This window comes from Erinaceus europaeus, chromosome 3, assembly GCF_950295315.1.
Source record: "Erinaceus europaeus chromosome 3, mEriEur2.1, whole genome shotgun sequence".
In the NCBI taxonomy this organism is placed as follows: Eukaryota; Metazoa; Chordata; class Mammalia; order Eulipotyphla; family Erinaceidae; genus Erinaceus; species Erinaceus europaeus.
Window position 1 is genome coordinate 97980952 of NC_080164.1, and position 20132 is coordinate 98001083.

Below are 20132 nucleotides of genomic sequence, written 5' to 3' on the forward strand. Positions count from 1 at the left end.
TTTAGAGCAGGTAAAGCTCTTACCCATTTCTCTCTTTTAAAGTGTATCTTTTACCTTTTTTAATCCTATCCTTTGGAATCCATCTATCTTCTGGATTCATGTCATCAGACTAACATGTAAAGTCAGAACAAATCAGTTCATATTCATGAAATCAACATACATGAGTGTAAAAGATTAAGCATTACTTAAGAAAGAATAAAGAGGGAGTTGGGTGGTAGTGCAGCAGGTTAAGCACAGGTGGCACAAAGTGCAAGGATTGGCATAAGGATCCTGGTTCAAGCCCCCGGCTCTCCACCTGCCTGGGCGTCACTTCACAAGTGGTGAAGCAGGTCTGCAGGTGTCTTTCTCTACCCTTCTCTATCCTTCCCTCCTCTCTCCATTTCTCTCTGTCCTATCTGACAATGACGACATCAACAATAATAACTACAATAATAAAACAACAAGGGAAAAAAAGGAAATAAATAAATATTTAAAAAAAGAAAGAATAGAGGCTGGGCGGTACCACACCTGGTTAAGTGCAAGGATCTAGGTTCAAGTCCCTGGTCCCCAACTACATAGGGATGCTTTATAAGCAGTGAAGCTGGTCTGCAGGTATCTCTTTCTCTCTCCCTTTCTATCTCCCACTCTTCTCTCAATTTCTCTATGTCCTGTCCAATAAAATGGGAAAATAAATGGCCACCAGGAGTAGTGGATTCATAGTGCTGGCACCAAGCCCCAGCGATAACTCTGGAGGCAATAAATAAATAATAAATTAATGTTAATAAAAGAAAGAATAAAGAAGTTTTAAATGACCACAAAAAAAAAAAAACAACTCACAGGAACTATAGTCCCTGGTCTCTGAGTTTATCATAACTACTTTTGATAATAAAGATAATTTTTGTCTTTCATGTGTACTGATCTTTAAACACTTTTAAAGCAGGAAATACAACATATCTTCTATTTCAGACTGTCCCAGCACAATCAATAGCACACAGGTACCCACACACTGAAAGTTCACAGTCAGAGGCATCAGTGTCATTTTACGCCCATGTATAGAAAACAGATGTGTAGAGCTGACATTACCTTAAAGTTCTTCTGATAGGATTTATATTGAAATGCCCGCTTTTGAAGATCATCTAGAATTAACTGTAGATCATTCAACATTTGTTTTACTTTGTCTTGGTCAGCAGAAATATCCAAAATCTGTGGATCCTATAAAATTAAGATAGTTGTTGATAAGTCATCCCTACGTTTTGATGGAGATCACTAAAGTTGTTAATAAGCACTGTTAATTCTGATTTCACTCTGATTTTTAAAAAACATTTTTAAAATGGCTGCTATTCATGCCTGGGACAGTGATACCCAGTCCAGCCAAACTGCACTGAAAGCACTGTGGTCCAGAGGACAGTGAGAGGACTCGATGCATCTTCTCCTATGCCCAAGGGAAAATGTAAGCTCTGTTCTAGTGCAAGAGGTGGGAGGGGAGGAAAACTTACCCAGTAGGCAATTCAGATTTTAACTGAATTAAGATTTGTGTATAGGAGATAAAGGTAGAATTTCAAATTGAAATAACTTGTGTTCTCACTAATTATCACAGCTGTCAATGAATTGTGTAGTCTATCTAAGCAGATCTAGAGACTCAGAAGAGGGAAGGGCAAAACACTAAGGGAGACTTAAGCCTCTGCGATGGAACAGGATAATGGTTTGGTGGAGGGTAAAATGGACTGATAGCCATCTTAAGAAAATGAGAAAATGTACCCTTGTGGCAATAGCAATCCTGTTAACCAACATTTCATCAGTAGGAAAATGAAGTTAAATTTAAAACTAAGTGCACATAGTACCAAGTGCAAGAACTCACACAAGGATCTGGGTTTGAGTACCTGGCTCCCCATCTGCAGGGGGATGTTTCATAAGCAGTGAAACAGGGCTGCAGATGTCTGTCTTTCTCCCTTTCTATCTCCCCCTCCTCTCTCAATTTTTCTCTGTCCAATAAAATGGAAAAAATAGCCACCAGGCACAGTAAATTTGTAATGCTGACACAGAGTCCCAACGATAACCCTAGAGAAAAAAACAAAAACCCTAATTCCTTTAAGATTTGAGTAGTAAATTTTAATGTCACCATTTACAGTGTCTACCTGGCTTAACATTTGTTTTTAAATCCTATTTTAGCTTACCTGTGCTAGTAGCATTACTTCATTCACTTCATTGTTTAGATCTTCAAGATCTTTACCCAAATGATGACAGAATTGCTTAATTCTTGTTTCTCTGTCACCCACAGACTTATCAATGGCATTCCGAACAGCAATAATAGAGGGCTTCATAGTTGCAAAAACAGCAAAGTCTTCAGGAGGTGTAGGAACCTGATACTGGTCAATGAGCTTATACATTTGAACCACTGTATTCCCTTCATCTTCAAGGCTTTCAATCTAAATAGAAACAGAGGCTGTTCATTGAATATGTCAGGGTCCTACTATGTCCCTGAAGTTGTGGTTAGTAGGAGGTAGCTTCTTGTACCATGAACATCACACCTTGCATAGCCAGCAAGTAAGGATTATGGTTTTTTTAAATTTTTTATTTATAAAAAGGAAACATTGACAAAGCCATAGGATAAGAGGAGTACAGCTTCACACAATTCCCATCACCAGACCTCCATATACCAACCCCTCCCCTGATAGCTTTCCTACTCTTTAACCCTCTGGGCGTATGGACCGAAGGTCATTGTGGGATGCAGAAGGTGAAAGGTCTGGCTTCTATAATTGCTTCCCCTCTGAACATGGGCATTGACAGGCCGATCCACACTCCCATCCTGTCTCTCTCTTTCCTTAGTGGGGAAGGGATGTGGGGAAGCAAAGCTCTAAGGCACATTGGTGGGGTTGTCTGTCCAGGGAAGTCTGGTTGCATCCTGCTAGCATCTGGAACCTGGTGGCTGAAAAGAGAGTTAATATAGGAAGCCAAACAAACTGTTGGAAAATTATGGACCTAAAGGCTGGAATAGTGCAGGTGAAGTGTTGGGAGTCCTCCATTTTGTAGCTAGCTAGTAGGCATATTTTAGTTATATTTCAAAGGGCCTGTAGCTATACTAGTGGGTTTTTTGTTTGTTTGTTTGTTTTTTGTTTTTGCCTGAGCCTGAAATCTGATATGCAGGTGTTAAATACCACTGTCAAATTGGATTAACAGGCTTGGTGATATTAATCTTTACTAAACAGGCCCTAGAGGTAAGCTGTTTGGAATGGAGCACAATTAGCATATCCCTTTTTCTTTAGTCACCAGGGTTATTGGTGCCTACCTGACTCTACCATTTCTGGTGGCCTGTTTCTCTTTGTCTTTGATAGAGGTTGAGAAACAGAGAAATATAGAGAGTTGAGAGACACCTGCAGCATTGCTGCACCACTTATGAAGCTTCTACCCAACAGGTGGGAAGAGGTTTTGAACTGAGTACTTAGGGGCCAGGAGACGGCACACCTGGTTAAGTACATACATTACAGTGGGCAAGGTCCCAGGTTCAAGCCAATGGCTGCAGGTGTCTATCTGTCTTTCTTCCTCTCTCTCTCTCTCTCCCTTTCCATCTCAATTTTTTTCTGTCTCTACCCAATAAAAATATATATTTTTTTAAAAAAGAATTCAGGTCTTTACACATGGTAATGTGTGCACTACTGGGTAAGACATTACCTAGTCTGTAGTATTATCCTTAAACATATCTGTATTTTGCTTCTCTCTCTGATTCTTTAGTTGTATCAAGTAGTGTCAATTTTTAAAGATTTTAGACACAACCTGTCATGTGAAGATGCTCAGTCATAATATCTGAACTTGTAGGCATTTATCCAAGAGACACTGTTCTGGTGGGGAAAAATAGGGTTCTGAACCTTTAGCTTGCAACAACATCACATAGGAAAGCTTATTAAAACAGATTTGCTAAGTCCCCTACCCTGAGTCAATATTCAGTGAGGTCTGAGAGTAAGCACTTTTTTTGTTTGTTTTTTTGCCTCCGGAGTTATCACTGGGGCTCAGTGCCTACACTACGAATCCACTGGTCCTAGAGGTCATCTTTTTTCCATTGTTGTTGTTGTTGGGTAAGATACAGAGAAATTGAGAGGAGGGGAAGACAGAGGGTGAAGAGAAAGATAGACACCTGTAGACCTGCTTCACTGCTTGTGAAGCAACACCCTGCAAATAGGAGAGCAGGAAGCTCAAACTGGGATCCTTGAGCCAGTCCTTGCGCTCCACACTATGTGTGCTTAACTCAGTGCTCTACTGCCCGGCCCTCAAGAGTAAACATTTCTAACAAAATCTCTGATTGTATTGGTGAGTGATGTGAGTACTACCTTTGAGAACCAATGATTTAGAGAGAAAAGATGAAAAGCAGATAGGGCTCTCTGTAGTTTTTCTACATTGCTCTAGTTCCCAGTTCCTGTTCTTTTACAGGCTACGTTCTTTTTTTTTTTTTTAATTTTTTATTTATAAAAAGGAAACATTGACAAAACCATAGGATAAGAGGGGTACAACTTCGCATAATTCCCACAACCAGACCTCTGTATCCCATCCCCTCCGATAGCTTTCCTATTCTTTAACCCTCTGGGAGTATGGACCCAAGATCATTGTGGGATGCAGAAGGTTGAAGGTCTGGCTTCTGTAATTGCTTCCCCACTGAACATGGGCATTGACAGGTCGATTCGTACTCCCAGCTATAGGCTAAGTTCTATCCAAGCCTTTGGATTCCAGATGATATCCCTACATGTTTAGAACAAGCCTGATTTTCCTAAACTATGTGATTTTTTTTGTTACTTTCAAGCAAGTTTCTAGTGTCTTAAAAAATTAGAAGATCAGATCAAATCACTGGGGTTTACAGTCAACAATATTTATACCTCTTTCCCATATTAGGGAGCTACTCTCTTTCCTGATCCAGCTTTCTGGTCCTTTTTCCAGCCATGACATCATCTCTCCAGACAATAACTTGGATATGCCTGCATATCAGATTTCAAACTCAGGGGGAAAAAATACTAGTATAGCCACAGGCCCTTTGGAATATAACTAAAATATGCCTACTAGCTATCTACAGAATGGATACCCCCCCAACTCTTCATCTGCACTATTCCAGTCTTTAGGTTCATGATTAAGTCAACAACTTGTTTGGCTTTATATGTTAACTCTTTTTTCAGCCACCAGGTTACAGATGCTAGCATGATGCCAACTAGACTTCCCTGGACAGACAACCCCACCAATGTGTACCTAGAGCTCCGGTTCCCCCGAACCCCACCCTACTAGGGAAAGAGAGAAACAGGCTGGGAGTATGGATCAACCTGTCAATGCCCATGTTTAGTGGGGAAGCAATTACAGAAGCCAGACCTTCCACCTTCTGCAGCCCATAAAGACTCTGGGTCCATACTCCTAGAGGGTTAAAGAATAGGAAAGCTATTAAGGGAAGGGATGGGATACGGAGTTCTGGTGGTGGGAACTGTGTGGAGTTGTACCTCACTAATCCTATGGTTTTGTCAGTGTTTCCTTTTTATAAGTAAATATTAATAATAAAAGAAGTGTGTGTACAATAATATTTTTCATCTTCCTGTACTGGGAATAAACTTATGTCCAAAATTCTATAATACTGAGTTATGTAAGTTAATCAGCTCACCCTCTCCTGAATTTCATCAAGAAACACTAAACTGCTAACATATTCTATGGTGGTAGTTGGAACAAACTCAAGTTTATATTCTGCATCTTGTGCCTCAGAGATAATAGCATCTACTTTTTTCTTGCTTAAACGAGGGAGCATGACATTGAGCACCTAGGAAAGAAGAAGAAAATTTGAATTATAAACATTTCTGCCTTACATATTTTGGATAAAATATGAACATTTTATTTTTTTAGTTGAACATTTATTAAACTATCAGATATTGGAAGCATGAGCATATATGAAGGGACTTTTTTTTCTTGCATTAATCAATACCAGTCAAAAGAATCAACAAGAATGGCAATATTTGAAGATCACATTTAGAAGAAAACAGGACAGCTAAACAGTTTGCCTAAACATTTTAATCTCTCCCTTTTTTTCAAATTTTTTAAAAAATGATCTTTATTCCCAATACACCCATCCAAAAAGATCTGTGTACACATATGTTCTTGGCAGCACAATTTGTACTAGCCAAAACCTGGAAGCAACTCAGGTGTCCAACAACAGATGAGTGGCTGAGCAAGTTGTGGTATATATATACAATGGAATACTACTCAGCTATAAAAAATGGTGATTGTACTGTTTTCAGCCAATCTTGGATGGACCTTGAAAAATTCATGTTAAGTGAAATAACTCAGAAACAGTAGGATGAATATGGGATGATCTCACTCTCAGGCAGAAGTTGAAAAACAAGATCAGAAAACAGAAGTAGAACCTGAACTAGAATTGGTGTAGTGCACCAAAGTAAAAGACTCTGGGGTGGGTGGGTGGGGAGAATATAGATCCAAGAAGGATGACAGAGGACGTAGTGGGGGTTGTATTATTATATGGAAAACTGGGAAATGGTATTCATGTACAAACTATTGTATTTACTGTTGAATGTAAAACATTAATTCCCCAATAAAGAAATTAAAAAAAATGATCTTTATTTATTCAAGACTGTCCAAAATTGAGAGGAAAGTAGGTGATAGAGAGGGATAGAGACAGAGAGACACCTACAATACTGCTTCACCATTCTCACAGCTTTCCCCCTGCAGGTGGGGACTGGAGACTTGAACCCAGGTCCTCATGCACTGTATGTGTACTCAACCAGGTGCACCAATACCCAGTCCCAACATTCTAATCTCTTGAAAACATCAGTTATCCTTTGCCACATGTAGTGGACACTTTGGAGTCCTCCCCAATGTCAGTTTCATATGTTGAGTGTTAGTTATGTGTTTCTGGAAGAAACAGATCTTTCAATTTCATCTTTGTTTCCAAAGATGGACTCTGATTAGTAAGCAAGCATGAGCCTGGCTTCCTGTGGCCAGGATGCACTATCAGGGTGCACTTCTGACTTTAGTGGATGTGTGATAAGAATGTTAGTTTTTCTTCCTTTCTTTTTAAATGCACAAGGAAATAGTCTATGGAGTTTTTTATTTAAAAAAAAATTATAAAATTATTTTCATTTCATATTTTATTGCCACCAGGGTTATTGCTGGGACTTGGTGCCTGCACAACAATGTCCAAACCCCTTCCTCTCAATGTCTTTCTGTCTCCTAGTAATTCAAAATGTCCAGTAGAACTTATGCTAGTGCTAAATACTTATAATACTAGAATATGAAAATATCACCTGACTGCAGTAGAAAAATAATTGTAGATACCATCACTAAAATTTGTCTTTGTTGATAGTTACCTCTAGGCAGCGCAAAGGTGAGGGAATTAGTTTTTCTTTTAGCATCTTAGTGTCAATGAGCAGTAATCCCACATTTCTGGTAGGTCTTAGAGCTACTGCATCCTTGTGCTGTCTGTGATACTTTTCCAGCTGTTCACTAAAGAACTGAACATCTACACAAAACAAGTCATATAAAGTATAAAACACATCATCTTTTAATGATCATATTTTAAAAGAATTATTTCAAAATATTGGAAAATCATGGCACTGACAAATTTACATATGTATTTATAAGGTTACTACCTATACCTAGAGTACCCCACATATCTGAAAATGTGAGTTCAGACTGTTTCATATTTTATCTTTATAATAAACGAACTAGTATTTTCTTATATTTTATGTTGTTTTTTTAACCAGAACATTGATCATCTCTGCCTTATGGTAGTGTGGAGGGGTTGAACATGGGACTTTGAAGCCTTAAGTGTGAGAGTCTCTTTACATCACCATTGTGCTATCTACCCCCTGAACTAGTATTTTATAACATAATTATAATATAATTATGGCAGATAAAAATGATTTGTAATTGCTTTAGAGGATATAATCTGGAATGGACAAGATTCTAGAATCAGATTGGTTTTAAAATCTGAGTGGAGCTGCTCCACCAAGTTCCAGATGCTACCATGATGCCAACATGGCTTCCCTGGGCAGATGACCCCACTAGTGTGTCCTGGAATCCCACCTCTCCAGAGCCCTGTTCCACTAGGGAAAGAGACAGGCTGGGAATATGAATTGACCTGCCAATGCCCATGTTCATCAGGGAAGCATTACACAAGCCAGACCTTCTACCTTCTGCAACCCATAATGATCTAGATCTATACTCCCAGAGTTAACTTTCAAGGGAGGGGATGGGATACGGAGTTCTAGTGTTGGGAACTGTGTGGAATTGTACTTCTCTTATCCTATGGTCTTGTGATTATTTCCATTTTACAAATAAAAATTTTTTAAAAAATTGATCCCTATAAAAAAATGAAAATCATAGAGTTCTGGCGGCCTGGCTATCGAGTAACAGTGGTCTGACTTTACTCTCCCTAATCAACTAGAAAAAGCAACAAAAATTACCTGAAAACTCAACAAAATACAACTGAGACTTTTCAGAATCTCACTAAGCAACCAGTGAGAACAAAAAAAGGCAAGGAGTCATTCTCAAGACTCAAAAATTCATACTCAGTGATGGCTGGTGCCAAATTTGAAGTTACCCAGTAGAGCAAATGCTGGGATCAGAAAAACCAGATCTGGGTGCTTAACTGATGAACTCAGGGGCAACAGTATATTGAGATTTATTCTGAGATTAATGTTTTACAGTTGAAAGTTTATGTTTGTACATGCATAACATTTCCCAGTTTTCCTCTTAACAATACAACTCCCGGTGGTTCCCGGAAGATGGCGGACTGAGAAGCTGCTAGTGGCTTGAGCTCTGACCACATCTCCTGGAAACGGTAGGATTTTCTGCCTTTAGTAGGCCAGTCAATAAGGGGTCCTAGCAGTGACACCAAGGAGGTGACTATAACTTAATTTGGGTTAAGAATTAGAGTAGGAAAAAAGGGGAAAAATTTTTTTTTCCTTTTAATTTTTAAGCATACCGCCCCCCATAACCAGTCCCTGGGGACCAGCTCCTAGCAGGATCCCGTGCTAGGAGCCTCTTTCTTTACCAAATTCCTGTCCCACCAGGGAGTATCATTCATTCTAAGTCTATACGCTTCTGAAACCTCTGGCCATTTTTCTTTCTAAGTAGCCAACCCACCCCACATCACCCCGCATAGCTAATTAAATAATTTAAAATAAATAAATTAAAAAAAAACCTTTCCTTTCACTGCTCTTTTATGATTGTTCTATTTCTTATCTTTTTCTTTTTTCTCTTTCTTTTTTTTTCTTTTTCTCATTCTTGTCATCCTTTCTTCCTTAATCCTACAGCTTCCAAAGCCATAGCCCCCAGCCCCCACACCACCAAACAGTGTGCTTTTTTGAATTCACTGAAACACATTTGGGAATTATTTTGGGGAAGAATTCTGACTCAGCATGGACTCTCACTGCGAGTGTCTCTGCTCAAATTCCCTTCCTCCTTTAGCCACCCCTAGAATATACAGTGGATACTAGATTTGCATAACTGTCTATTTCAGCTATCCTTGTCTAGTCCTGAGGTTTTTTTTTTTTTTTCTCATTCTTAACAATCAGCTGTCTCTGATCACAATGTTTGAGGTAATCTGGGACAGGGTTTTTACTTTATTTTATTATTTATTTTTACCCTGCTCTATTTTACTATTAATATTATATAAAGGCATATATCTTCCCCCCCTTTAGGTTGATCAGAACTAACTCTTAGCATATATTTCAGTGCTAGGGTAGTGGGCATCTTATCTATTGTGGGAAGAACTTGTCTCCTTAATCCTTTTATAAAATCTTGTCATAACTTCTTCCTTCTTCTTTGCCTTTTTGAATTTGTGAATTATTTTGGGGAAGAAATCTGACTCAGAGTGGACTCTCTATGTGTGTATCTCTGCTCTAGTTCCCTTTCCCCTCTTGTTACCCCTAGAATATACAGTGGATAGTAGATTTACATAACTGTCTATTCTTGCTATCCTTTCTTTCATTACTCTTTCTTCTTCACTGGGATTTGGTTACTATTTTTTCACGGACTGGAGAAATTGTTTGGCTAACTGGTAACAATTAAACTGCTTCAGTACTTGCTTCAGTTTCTACTGTAATTCCTGAGGTTGGTGAGTGCAATTGTCATAAAGGTATTTAGTATAGTGTTGTGTGTACTCAAGACACAACAACTGAGGAACAACAGAGCATATAAAAAAAAAGAAATACATAAATCAAAAAATGGGTAGATCAAAAACAAATAAAACTGCTACTCCAATGAATGAAGACAAGAGCCCAAAAGAAACTACAAATCAGCCAGAAGTAACCATAGATAAGAAAAGTATGCATGCAATAATAAACTTATTAATCACAGAAATGAAAACAACACTGGAAGAAAGGAATGGCATATTAGGGAAAGAACAGTTGAGACCCCCAAGGAAAATACTGATTATCTTGAGGCAATTAGAGAACTGAAATAGCTGTAATGAAGAAAGAAGCTGAGGCAAGGGAAAGCAGAATAACAGAAGCTGAAAACAGGATTAGTCAGACAGAGGATGAGTTAGAGAAAACTAAGAAAGAGGTGAAAGAGCTTAAAAAGAGATTGAGAGACACTGAAAACAACAGCAGAGACATATAGGATGATCTCAAAAGAAGTAACATTCGTATAATTGGCCTGCCAGAGGAAGAAAGAGTGGAAGGGGAAGCAAACATTCTAGAGGAAATAATAGAAGAAAACTTCCCGGACCTCAATAACAGAAAGGACATCAAGATTCAAGAGGCCCAGAGAGTACCAAACAGAATCAACCCAGACCTAAAGACACCAAGACACATCATAGTCACAATGAGAAGAAGTAAGGATAAAGAAAGGATCCTAAAGGCTGCAAGAGAGAAACAAAAAGTCACATACAGAAGAAAACCCATAAGATTATCTGCAGACTTCTCCACTCAAACTCTAAAAGCCAGAAGGGAATGGCAAGATATCTACCGAGCCCTGAATGAAAAACGGTTTCAACCAAGGATAATATATCCTGCCAGACTTTCATTCAAACTAGATGGAGGGATCAAAACCTTCTTAGACAAACAACAGGTTCTAGACAAACAACAGTTAAAGGAGGCAACCATCACCAAGCTAGCCCTGAAAGAGGTTCTAAAAGACCTCTTATAAACAAGAACATCACTATAATACTTGCAATATATCAGAGCAAACAAAAAAAATTTTTTTTGAACAATGGCACTACAGTACATCAAATCCATAAAATTAATAAACGTTAATGGCTTAAATTCACCCATCAAAAGGCACAGGGTGGGGGATGGATCAAAAAACATAACCCAACCATATGCTGCTTGCAAGAATCCCATCTGTAACAACAAGATAAACACAGACTTAAAGTGAAAGGATGGAAAACTATCATACAGGCTAACGGACCACAAAAAAGGGCAGGAACAGCCATTCTCATCTCAGACACGATAGATTTTAAAATAAATAAAGTAATAAAAGATAGGCAAGGACATTACATAATGATTAGAGGATGAATCAGCCAAGAAGACTTAACAATTATCAACATCTATGCACCCAATGAGGGACCATCTAAATACGTCAAGCACTTACTGAAAGATTTTCAAAAATACATCAATAGTAACACAATAATAGCGGGAGACTTCAATACCCCACTCTCACACTTAGATATATCAACAAAGCAGAGAACCAATAAAGATACAAGAGAATTGAATGAAGATATTGACAGACTAGACCTCTTGGACGTTATCAGAGTTCTTCACCCCAAAAAACTGGAATACACCTTCTTTTCAAATCCACATAACACATACTCAAGGATAGACCACATGTTAGGCCACAAAGACAGCATCAATAAATTCAAGAACACTGAAATCATCCCAAGTATCATCTCAGACCACAGTGGAGTAAAACGAACATTTAACAACAAACAGAAAATTATTAAAAGTCAGAGAATTTGGAAACTAAAAAACATATTCCTTAAGAACCACTGGGTCAGAGACTCACTGAAGCAGGAAATTCAAATGTTCCTGGAAACAAATGAAAATGAAGACACAACCTGTCAAAATATTTGGGACACAGCTAAAGCAGTACTGAGAGGGAAACTTATAGCCATACAATCACATATTAAACACCAAGAAGAAGCTCAAATTACCTTACTGCACACCTCAAGGACTTAGAGGAAGAGGAACAAAGGAACCCTAAAGCAACCAGAAGGACAGAAAACACTAAAGTTAGAGCAGAAATAAACAACATCGAAAATAAAAGAACCATACAAAAGATCAATGAAGCCAAATGTTGGTTCTTTGAAAGATTAAACGAAATTGACAAACCCCTAGCCAGACTCACCAAAAAAAGAAGACAGAAGACTCAAATTAAGAGAATTGTAAATGATGTTGGAGATATCACAACTGACACCACAGAAATCCAGAGAATCCTGCGAAAATTCTATAAAGAACTATACGCCACCAAGCTAGAGAATCTGGAAGAAATGGAACAATTCCTAGAAGCATATGCCCTTCCAAAACTGAACCAAGAATAACTACAAAATCTAAATGCACCAACGACAGACAAAGAAATTGAAACCATTATTAAGGATCTCCACAACAAAAAAAGTCCTGGACCAGATGGCTTCACAAACGAATTCTACAAAACTTTCAGGAAACAGTTAGTACCCATACTTCTTAAGCTTTTCCATAAGATTGAAGAAACAGGAATACTCCTTTCCACCTTCTATGAAGCCAACATCACCCTGATACCAAAAGCTGATAAGGACAGAACAAAAAAGGAAAACTACAGACCAATATCACTGATGAACATAGATGACAAAATATTAAACAAGATCTTGGACAACCGGATACAGCAACATATCAAAAAGATTGTTCATCATGACCAAGTGGGATTCATCCCAGGAATGCAAGGCTGGTTCAACATCCATAAGTCAATCAATGTCATTCGCTACATCAATAAAAGAAAAGCCAAAAACCACATGATTATCTCAATAGATTCAGAGAAAGCCTTTGACAAGATCCAACACCCATTCATGCTCAAAACTCTACAAAAAATGGGAATAGATGTGAAATTCCTCAAGATAGTGGAGTATACAGCAAACCTACAGCCAACATCATACTCAATGGACAGAAGCTGAAAGCATTCCCCCTCAGATCGGGGACTAGACAGGACTGTCCACTGTCACCGTTACTCTTCAACATAGTATTGGAAGTTCTTGCCATAGCAATCAGGCAAGAGAAAGAAATCAAAGGAATACAGATTGGAAGGGAAGAAGTCAAGCTCTCACTATTTGCAGATGATATGACAGTATACATAGAAAAACCTAAGGAATCCAGCAGAAAACTACTGGAAGTTATTAGGCAATAGAGCAAGGCATCAGGCTACAAAATAAATGTACAAAAATCAGTGGCATTTCTTTATGCAAACACTAAATCTGAAGAAGAAGACATCCAGAAATCACTCCCATTTACTGTTTCAGCAAAATCAATCAAATACCTAGGAATAAAGTTGACCAAAGAAGTGAAAGACTTGTATGCTGAAAACTATGAGTCGCTACTCAAGGAAATAGAAACTGATACCAAGAAATGGAAAGATATCCCATGCTCATGAATTGGAAGAATAAATATCATCAAAATGAATATTCTCCCCAGAGCCATATACAAATTTAATGCAATACCCATCAAAGTTCCACCAGGATTCTTTAAGAGAATAGAACAAACACTACAATCATTTATCTGGAACCTGAAAACACCTAGAATTGCCAAAACCATCTTGAGGAAAAGAAACAGAAATGGAGGCATCACACTCCCAGACCTTAAACTATATTATAAAGCCATCATCATCAAAACAGCATGGTACTGGAACAAAAATAGGCACACAGACCAGTGGAACAGAATTGAAAGTCCAGAAATAAATCCCCACACCTATGGACATCTAATCTTTGATAAGGGGGCCCAAAGCATTAAATGGAAGAAGGAGGTTCTCTTCAATAAATGGTGCTGGGGAAACTGGGTTGTAACATGCAGAAGAATGAAATTGAACCACTTTATCTCACCAGAAACAAAAATCAACTCCAAATGGATCAAAGACCTGGATGTCAGACCAGAAACAATCAAATACTTAGAGGAAAACATTGGTAAAACACTTTCCCACCTACACCTCAAGGACATCTTTGATGAATCAAACCCAACTGCAAGGAAGACTAAAGCAGAAACAAACCAATGGGACTACATCAAATTGAAAAGCTTCTGCGCATCCAAAGAAACTATTAAACAAACAAAGAGACCCCTCACAGAATGGGAGAAGATCTTCACATGCCATACATCAGACAAGAAACTAATCACCAAAGTATATAAAGAGCTCAGCAAACTTAGCACCAAAAAAGCAAATGACCCCATCCAAAAATGGGCAGAGGATATGAACAAAACATTCACTACAGAGGAGATCCAAAAGGCTAAAAAACATATGAAAAACTGCTCTAGGTCACTGATTGTCAGAGAAATGCAAATTAAGACAGCACTAAGATACCACCTCACTCCTGTGAGAATGGCATACATCAAAAAGGACAGCAGCAACAAATGCTGGAGAGGTTGTAGGGACAGAGGAACCCTTTTACATTGCTGGTGGGAATGTAATTTGGTATAGCCTCTGTGGATAGCAGTCTGGAAAACTCTCAGAAGGCTAGACATAGACCTTCCATATGTTCCAGTAATTCCTCTCCTGGGCTTATACCCCATGGACTCCATAACACCCAACGAAAAAGAGGTGTGTTCATAGCAGCACAATTCATCATAGCTAAAACCTGGAAGCAACCCAGGTGCCCAACAACAGATGAGGGGCTGAGAAAGCTGTGGTATATATACACAATGGAATACTATGCAGCTATCAAGAACAATGAACCCACCTTCTCTGACCCATCTTGGACAGAGCTAGAAGGAATTATGTTAAGTGGGCTAAGTCAGAAAGATAAAGATGAGTATGGGATGATCCCACTCATCAACAGAAGTTAACTAAGAACATCTTAAAGGGAAACTAAAAGCAGGACCTGACCAAATTATAAGTAGGGCACCAAAGTAAAAACCCTGTGGTGAGGGGCAGACATGCAGCTTCCTGGGCCAGTGGGGGGTGGGAGTGGGTGGGAGGGATGGGTCACAGTCTTTCGGTGGTGGGAATGTTGTTTATGTACACTCCTAGCAAAATGTAGACATACAAATCACTAGTTAATTAATTTGAGAGGAGGAAAATCAATTATGTCTCAAAGTTTTTCAAAACACAAACTGAATCTTTTTAATATATAGACTGTGTATTTGATATGCGGACTCTCTCAAAAGCCTAGACCAAGTAGATTAGAAGCATCCAATAGCACAGCTATATACAAGATACTGGGTACTGTACAGCAAACCATAACAAAAGGACTTTTCAAAGTTAACCCAATTACCAAATAATGTGATGATAACAGTAACTATCAATTGTCTTTTTGAACCTTAAGGAACCTCACATCTCCACTATAGAGCCCCTACTTCCCCCAGTCCTGGAACCCTTGGATAGGGCCCACTTTCCCGTATGCCTCTCCCAATCCATACCAAATAATATTGCATCCGCCGATCACAACCTAACCAACGCAATGATTGCCACCTCAACATGCTTCACTTCAGACTGTGTCCAGAGACTTCATGAGTGGAATGACAACCCTTCAGCTTCATTACTCAGGTGAGACCTTTCCTTTTATAGTACACTCTAATTTCATCTCAGGTGGTTCACTTTCTAACAAAGTCCCATAACCTAGATATACACCAGTCTTTGAGAGAGAGCTTTTGTTCACACGTATCCATAAACTACTGCAAAATATATACCTGAAAGCAGAAGTACACTAGAGTTTGCAGTTAGTACCCCCCTAACACTTCTTCTCCACTATTCCAAGCTTTGGGTCCATGATTGCTCAACAATTTGTTTGGCTTCGTATGTTAACTCTCTTTTTAATCACCAGGTTCCAGATGCCACCAGGATGCTGACCAGGCTTCCCTGGATTGAAGACCCCACCAATGTGTCCTGGAGCTCAGCTTCCCCAGAGACACACTCTACTAGGGAAAGAGAGAGGCAGACTGGGAGTATGGACCGACCAGTCAACGCCCATGTTCAGCGGGGAAACAATTACAGAAGCCAGACCTCCTACCTTCTGCAACCCTCAATGACCCTGGGTGCATGCTCCCAGGGGGATAGAGAATGGGAAAGCTATCAGGGGAGGGGGTGTGTTATGGAGATTGGGTGGTGGGAATTGTGTGGAGTTGTACCCCTCCTACCTTATGGTTTTGTTAATTAATCCTTTCTTAAGTTAAAAAAAAATGGTGACTTCACCGTTTTCAGCAAATCTTGGATGGACCTTGAAAATTCATGTTATGTGAAATAAGTGAGAAACAGAAGGATGAATATGGGATGATCTCACTCTCAGCCAGAAGTTGAAAAACAAGATCAGAAAAGAAAACACAAGTAGAACCTGAAATGGATTTGACATATCGCACCAAAGTAAAAGACTCTGGAGTGGGTGGGTGGGTAGAATACAGGTCCATGAAGGATGATAGAGGACCTAGTGGGGGTTGTATTATTATATGGGAAACTCAGGAATGTTATGCATGTGCAAACTATTATATTTACTGTTGAATGTAAAACATTAATTCCCCAATAAAGAAATAAAAAATCTAGGAGTAAACCTAACCAATATTGGCAGAACTCTTTTCCACATAAATTTTAAAGACATCTTCAATGAAACAAATCCAAATACAAAGAAGACTAAGGCAAGCATAAACCTATGAGACTACATCAAATTAAAAAGCTTCTGTATAGCTAAAGAAACTTCTACCCAAACCAAGTAGCCCCTCACAGAATGGGAGAAGATCTTTACATGCCATACATCAGATAAGAGTTTAATAACCAACATATATAAAGAACTTGCAAATCTCAATAAGAAGAAAACAAGTAACCCCATCCAAAAATGGGGGGAGGACATGGACAGAATATTCACCACAGAAGAGATCCAAAAGGCCAAGAAACACATGAAAAAATGCACCAAGTCTCTGACTGTCAGAGAAATGCAAATAAAGAAAACAATGAGATATCACTTCACTCTTGTGAGAATGTCATACATCAGAAAAGGTAACAGCAATGCTGGAGAGGTTGTGGGGTCAAAGAAACCCTCCTACACTGCTGGTGGGAATGTCAATTGGCCCAACCTCTGTGGATAACAGTCTGGAGAACTCTCAGAAGGCTAGAAATGGACCTAACCTATGATCCTGCAATTCCTCTCTGGGGATACATCCTAAGGGACCCAACACACCCATCCAAAAAGATTGTTCTTGGCAGCACAATTTGTAATAAATAGCCAAAACCTGGAAGCAACCCAGGTGTCCAACAACAGATGAGTGGCTGAGCAAGTTGTGGTATATATATATATATATATATATATATATATATATATATATATATATATATATATATATATATACAGTGGAATACTACTCAACTATAAAAAATGGTGACTCCACCATTTTCAGCCGATCTTGGATGGACCTTGAGGAATTCATGTTAAGTTAAATAAGTCAGAAACAGAAGGATGAATATGGGATGATCTCACTCTCAGGCAGAAGTTGAAAAACAAGATCAGAAAAGAAAACACAAGTAGAACCTGAACTGGAATTTGCATACTGCACCAAAGTAAAAGACTCTGGGATAGGTGGGTGGGTGGGTTAATACAGATCCAAGAAGGATGACAGAGGACCTAGTGGGGGTTGTACTGTTATATGGAAAACTGGGAAATGTTATGCATGTACAAACTATTATATTTACTGTTGAATGTCAAACATTAATTCCCCAATAAAGAAATTAAAAAGAAAGAAATTTAAAAAAATACATGGAAAAAAAACTTGGAAAGATGTAAACAAACCATCTCTGAGACTTCATGAGAACTATGGTGATAATCAACGGGAGGGTAGAGGCACAAAATTTTGTTGGTGGGTGCAGTGTGGAACTAAATTTTGTAATTTTATAATTTGTAAACCTTTATGAACTACTAATAATTTTTTAAAATCAATGCTGAATAAAGCTCGGGGGGGGGGAAGGAAAATAACATAGAAATGAATAAACTGTTATTTTTTTGTCAAGTCAACTGTTGATCTATAATTTCTGTTACCAAACAAACAGAAGACCATAAACTTCTAAATCCCTATCAATAATTAGTATTGAGACATAAATATCTCACCAGGTTCTTGCAGTTTAAGAGCTTGCAAGTCAAGACTTTCATTTTCCTTGAAAAATTTCTGTAACTTTTCAAAAGTATTAGCATATAATTGGGCAGATTCAAATGCCTGCCTTATGGTTTCCTAAATCACAAAAACAAAGACAAAATTACTTTTTTTTTTCTAGAATTCAATTCACTCTAAGTAAAATACACCAATGCCTTTTCTATAGTCAACAGCTTGAACTTCAATACACATAAGTCAAGAAAGAGAACAGCCTTGAGCCTGGAACTTTTATCGAATGTTCTTATGAAATAATAATAAAAAAAAGATCATCCAATCTCACATGTGAGGAATTGCTCCTTAAAGTTAAAAGAAGACACTTGTAATTATAAGCTTCACATTAAAATTACACATCAGTAGTCAAAATATGCCAGAAGAAAGTGTCAAATTACTTTCCAAACTGTAATTTTTTTTATTTTAACATGAGTATTTTTGAGCAATGGCAAAAGGTTTAACAAAAACTACAAAATGATTTGCTTAATCTTACTATTAAATATACTATGATGGCAAGTTTAATCTCTTATTCCCAATGCCCATCACTTACTCTAATTAAAAGTCTTGCCTTCAATTTTTTTTGCCTCCAGGGTTATTGCCGGGGCTTAGTGCCTGCATATGACTCCACTATTCCTGGAGGCCATTTTTTTGCCCTTGTTGCTGTAATTGTTATACAGGAGAGATAAATTGAGAGAGGAGAGGAAGACAGAGAGGGTGAGAGAAGGATAGACACCTGCAGGCCTGCTTCACCACTTGTGAAGCAACCCCCCTACAGGTGGGGAGTCAGGGTCTGAACCTGGATCCTTAAGCTGGTTCCGTGTGCTTGACTCCATGTGTGCTTAACCCACTGCGCTACTGCCTGGCCCCCACCTTCACCTCTTTTAAATTTGACTTCAACTTCTACTTCCCTGTGTTTTTTTTTTTGTTTGTTTGTTTGGTTGGTTGGTTTCTGTAAACCAAAATAATTAATGTCAGTCACTTTAAAATGTATGCCAGTGTTTATATGTTCAGTGCCCATAAAGGTCAATAAAGATGTATTTGTCGTTGGTCGTGGTTCATGTCTCTCTTAGCTACAGATACATTTCATAGCCTTCTCTCTGTTTCCTAACAGGACTTTTTGAAAATGACAGAAATTAGTCCCCAGGAAAACATGAATGGCCTATGGAACACAACAATGTGAATGGCCTAACACAACAATATGAGGGTAAGTGGTTGAAAATCATACTTTAGGGATAGTAGCTGGAAGTAGAAAATCCATTTACATACAATGGTACACACACATCTGGATATATTAATATTTCTTCATTTATTACCTTGGTTAAATAGTTCTTCTTTATTTATTATTAGCTAGAAACAGAGAAAAATTGAGAGGGAAGAGGGAGATAAAGAGACAGAGACACCTTCAGACCTGCTTCACCACTTGTGAAGCTTTCCTCCTGTAGGTGGGGACCAGGAGCTTGTGTGCACTTAACCAGGTTTGTTGGTGCTCTGGCACTGTATGAACAGTGCTGACAAAGGAGGAAGCTCCACTGTGTGTTGTTTTTGCCTCGCTCAGTCTGTCTATCAGAATAAAAAAATGGCCACAAGTGGTAAAGCCCACATTGAGGGGAGATAGAAAACTCCTGACTCATGGGGTCACAAGGCCTCCTTTCTTACTATTTATTTTTGTCTCCACCATTGAGCCTTTCTGAATTTGTTTTTAATTTCATAGCTGGGGAGGTGGCTCTACAGGCAAGAACACAGGACTTACAGATGTGAAACCCTGGGTTCTAGCCCTACACTACCATGTTGCAGTTGTCCCTCTCTTTAGATTAATGTATTCTCTCCTGAACACACCCAGATTGTCTGTCTTGCCTTATAAGTCAAACTGAAAATCTTTTT

General features: G+C 38.6%; 1 protein-coding gene across 1 annotated transcript in view; it reads right to left on the reverse strand.

The window, feature by feature from the left end:
• The window catches only part of DNAH6 (dynein axonemal heavy chain 6), a 307800-nt gene that overhangs the window by 231725 nt on the left and 55943 nt on the right, over nt 1–20132 (reverse strand). Inside the window, exons 11-15 of the mRNA XM_060187710.1 lie at nt 18218–18338; nt 7320–7471; nt 5606–5758; nt 2154–2405; nt 1063–1191 (exon numbers count right to left, since the gene is read on the reverse strand). Of these exons, the coding sequence (XP_060043693.1) occupies nt 1063–1191; nt 2154–2405; nt 5606–5758; nt 7320–7471; nt 18218–18338 (807 nt within the window). The remainder of the gene's footprint in view (nt 1–1062; nt 1192–2153; nt 2406–5605; nt 5759–7319; nt 7472–18217; nt 18339–20132) is intronic.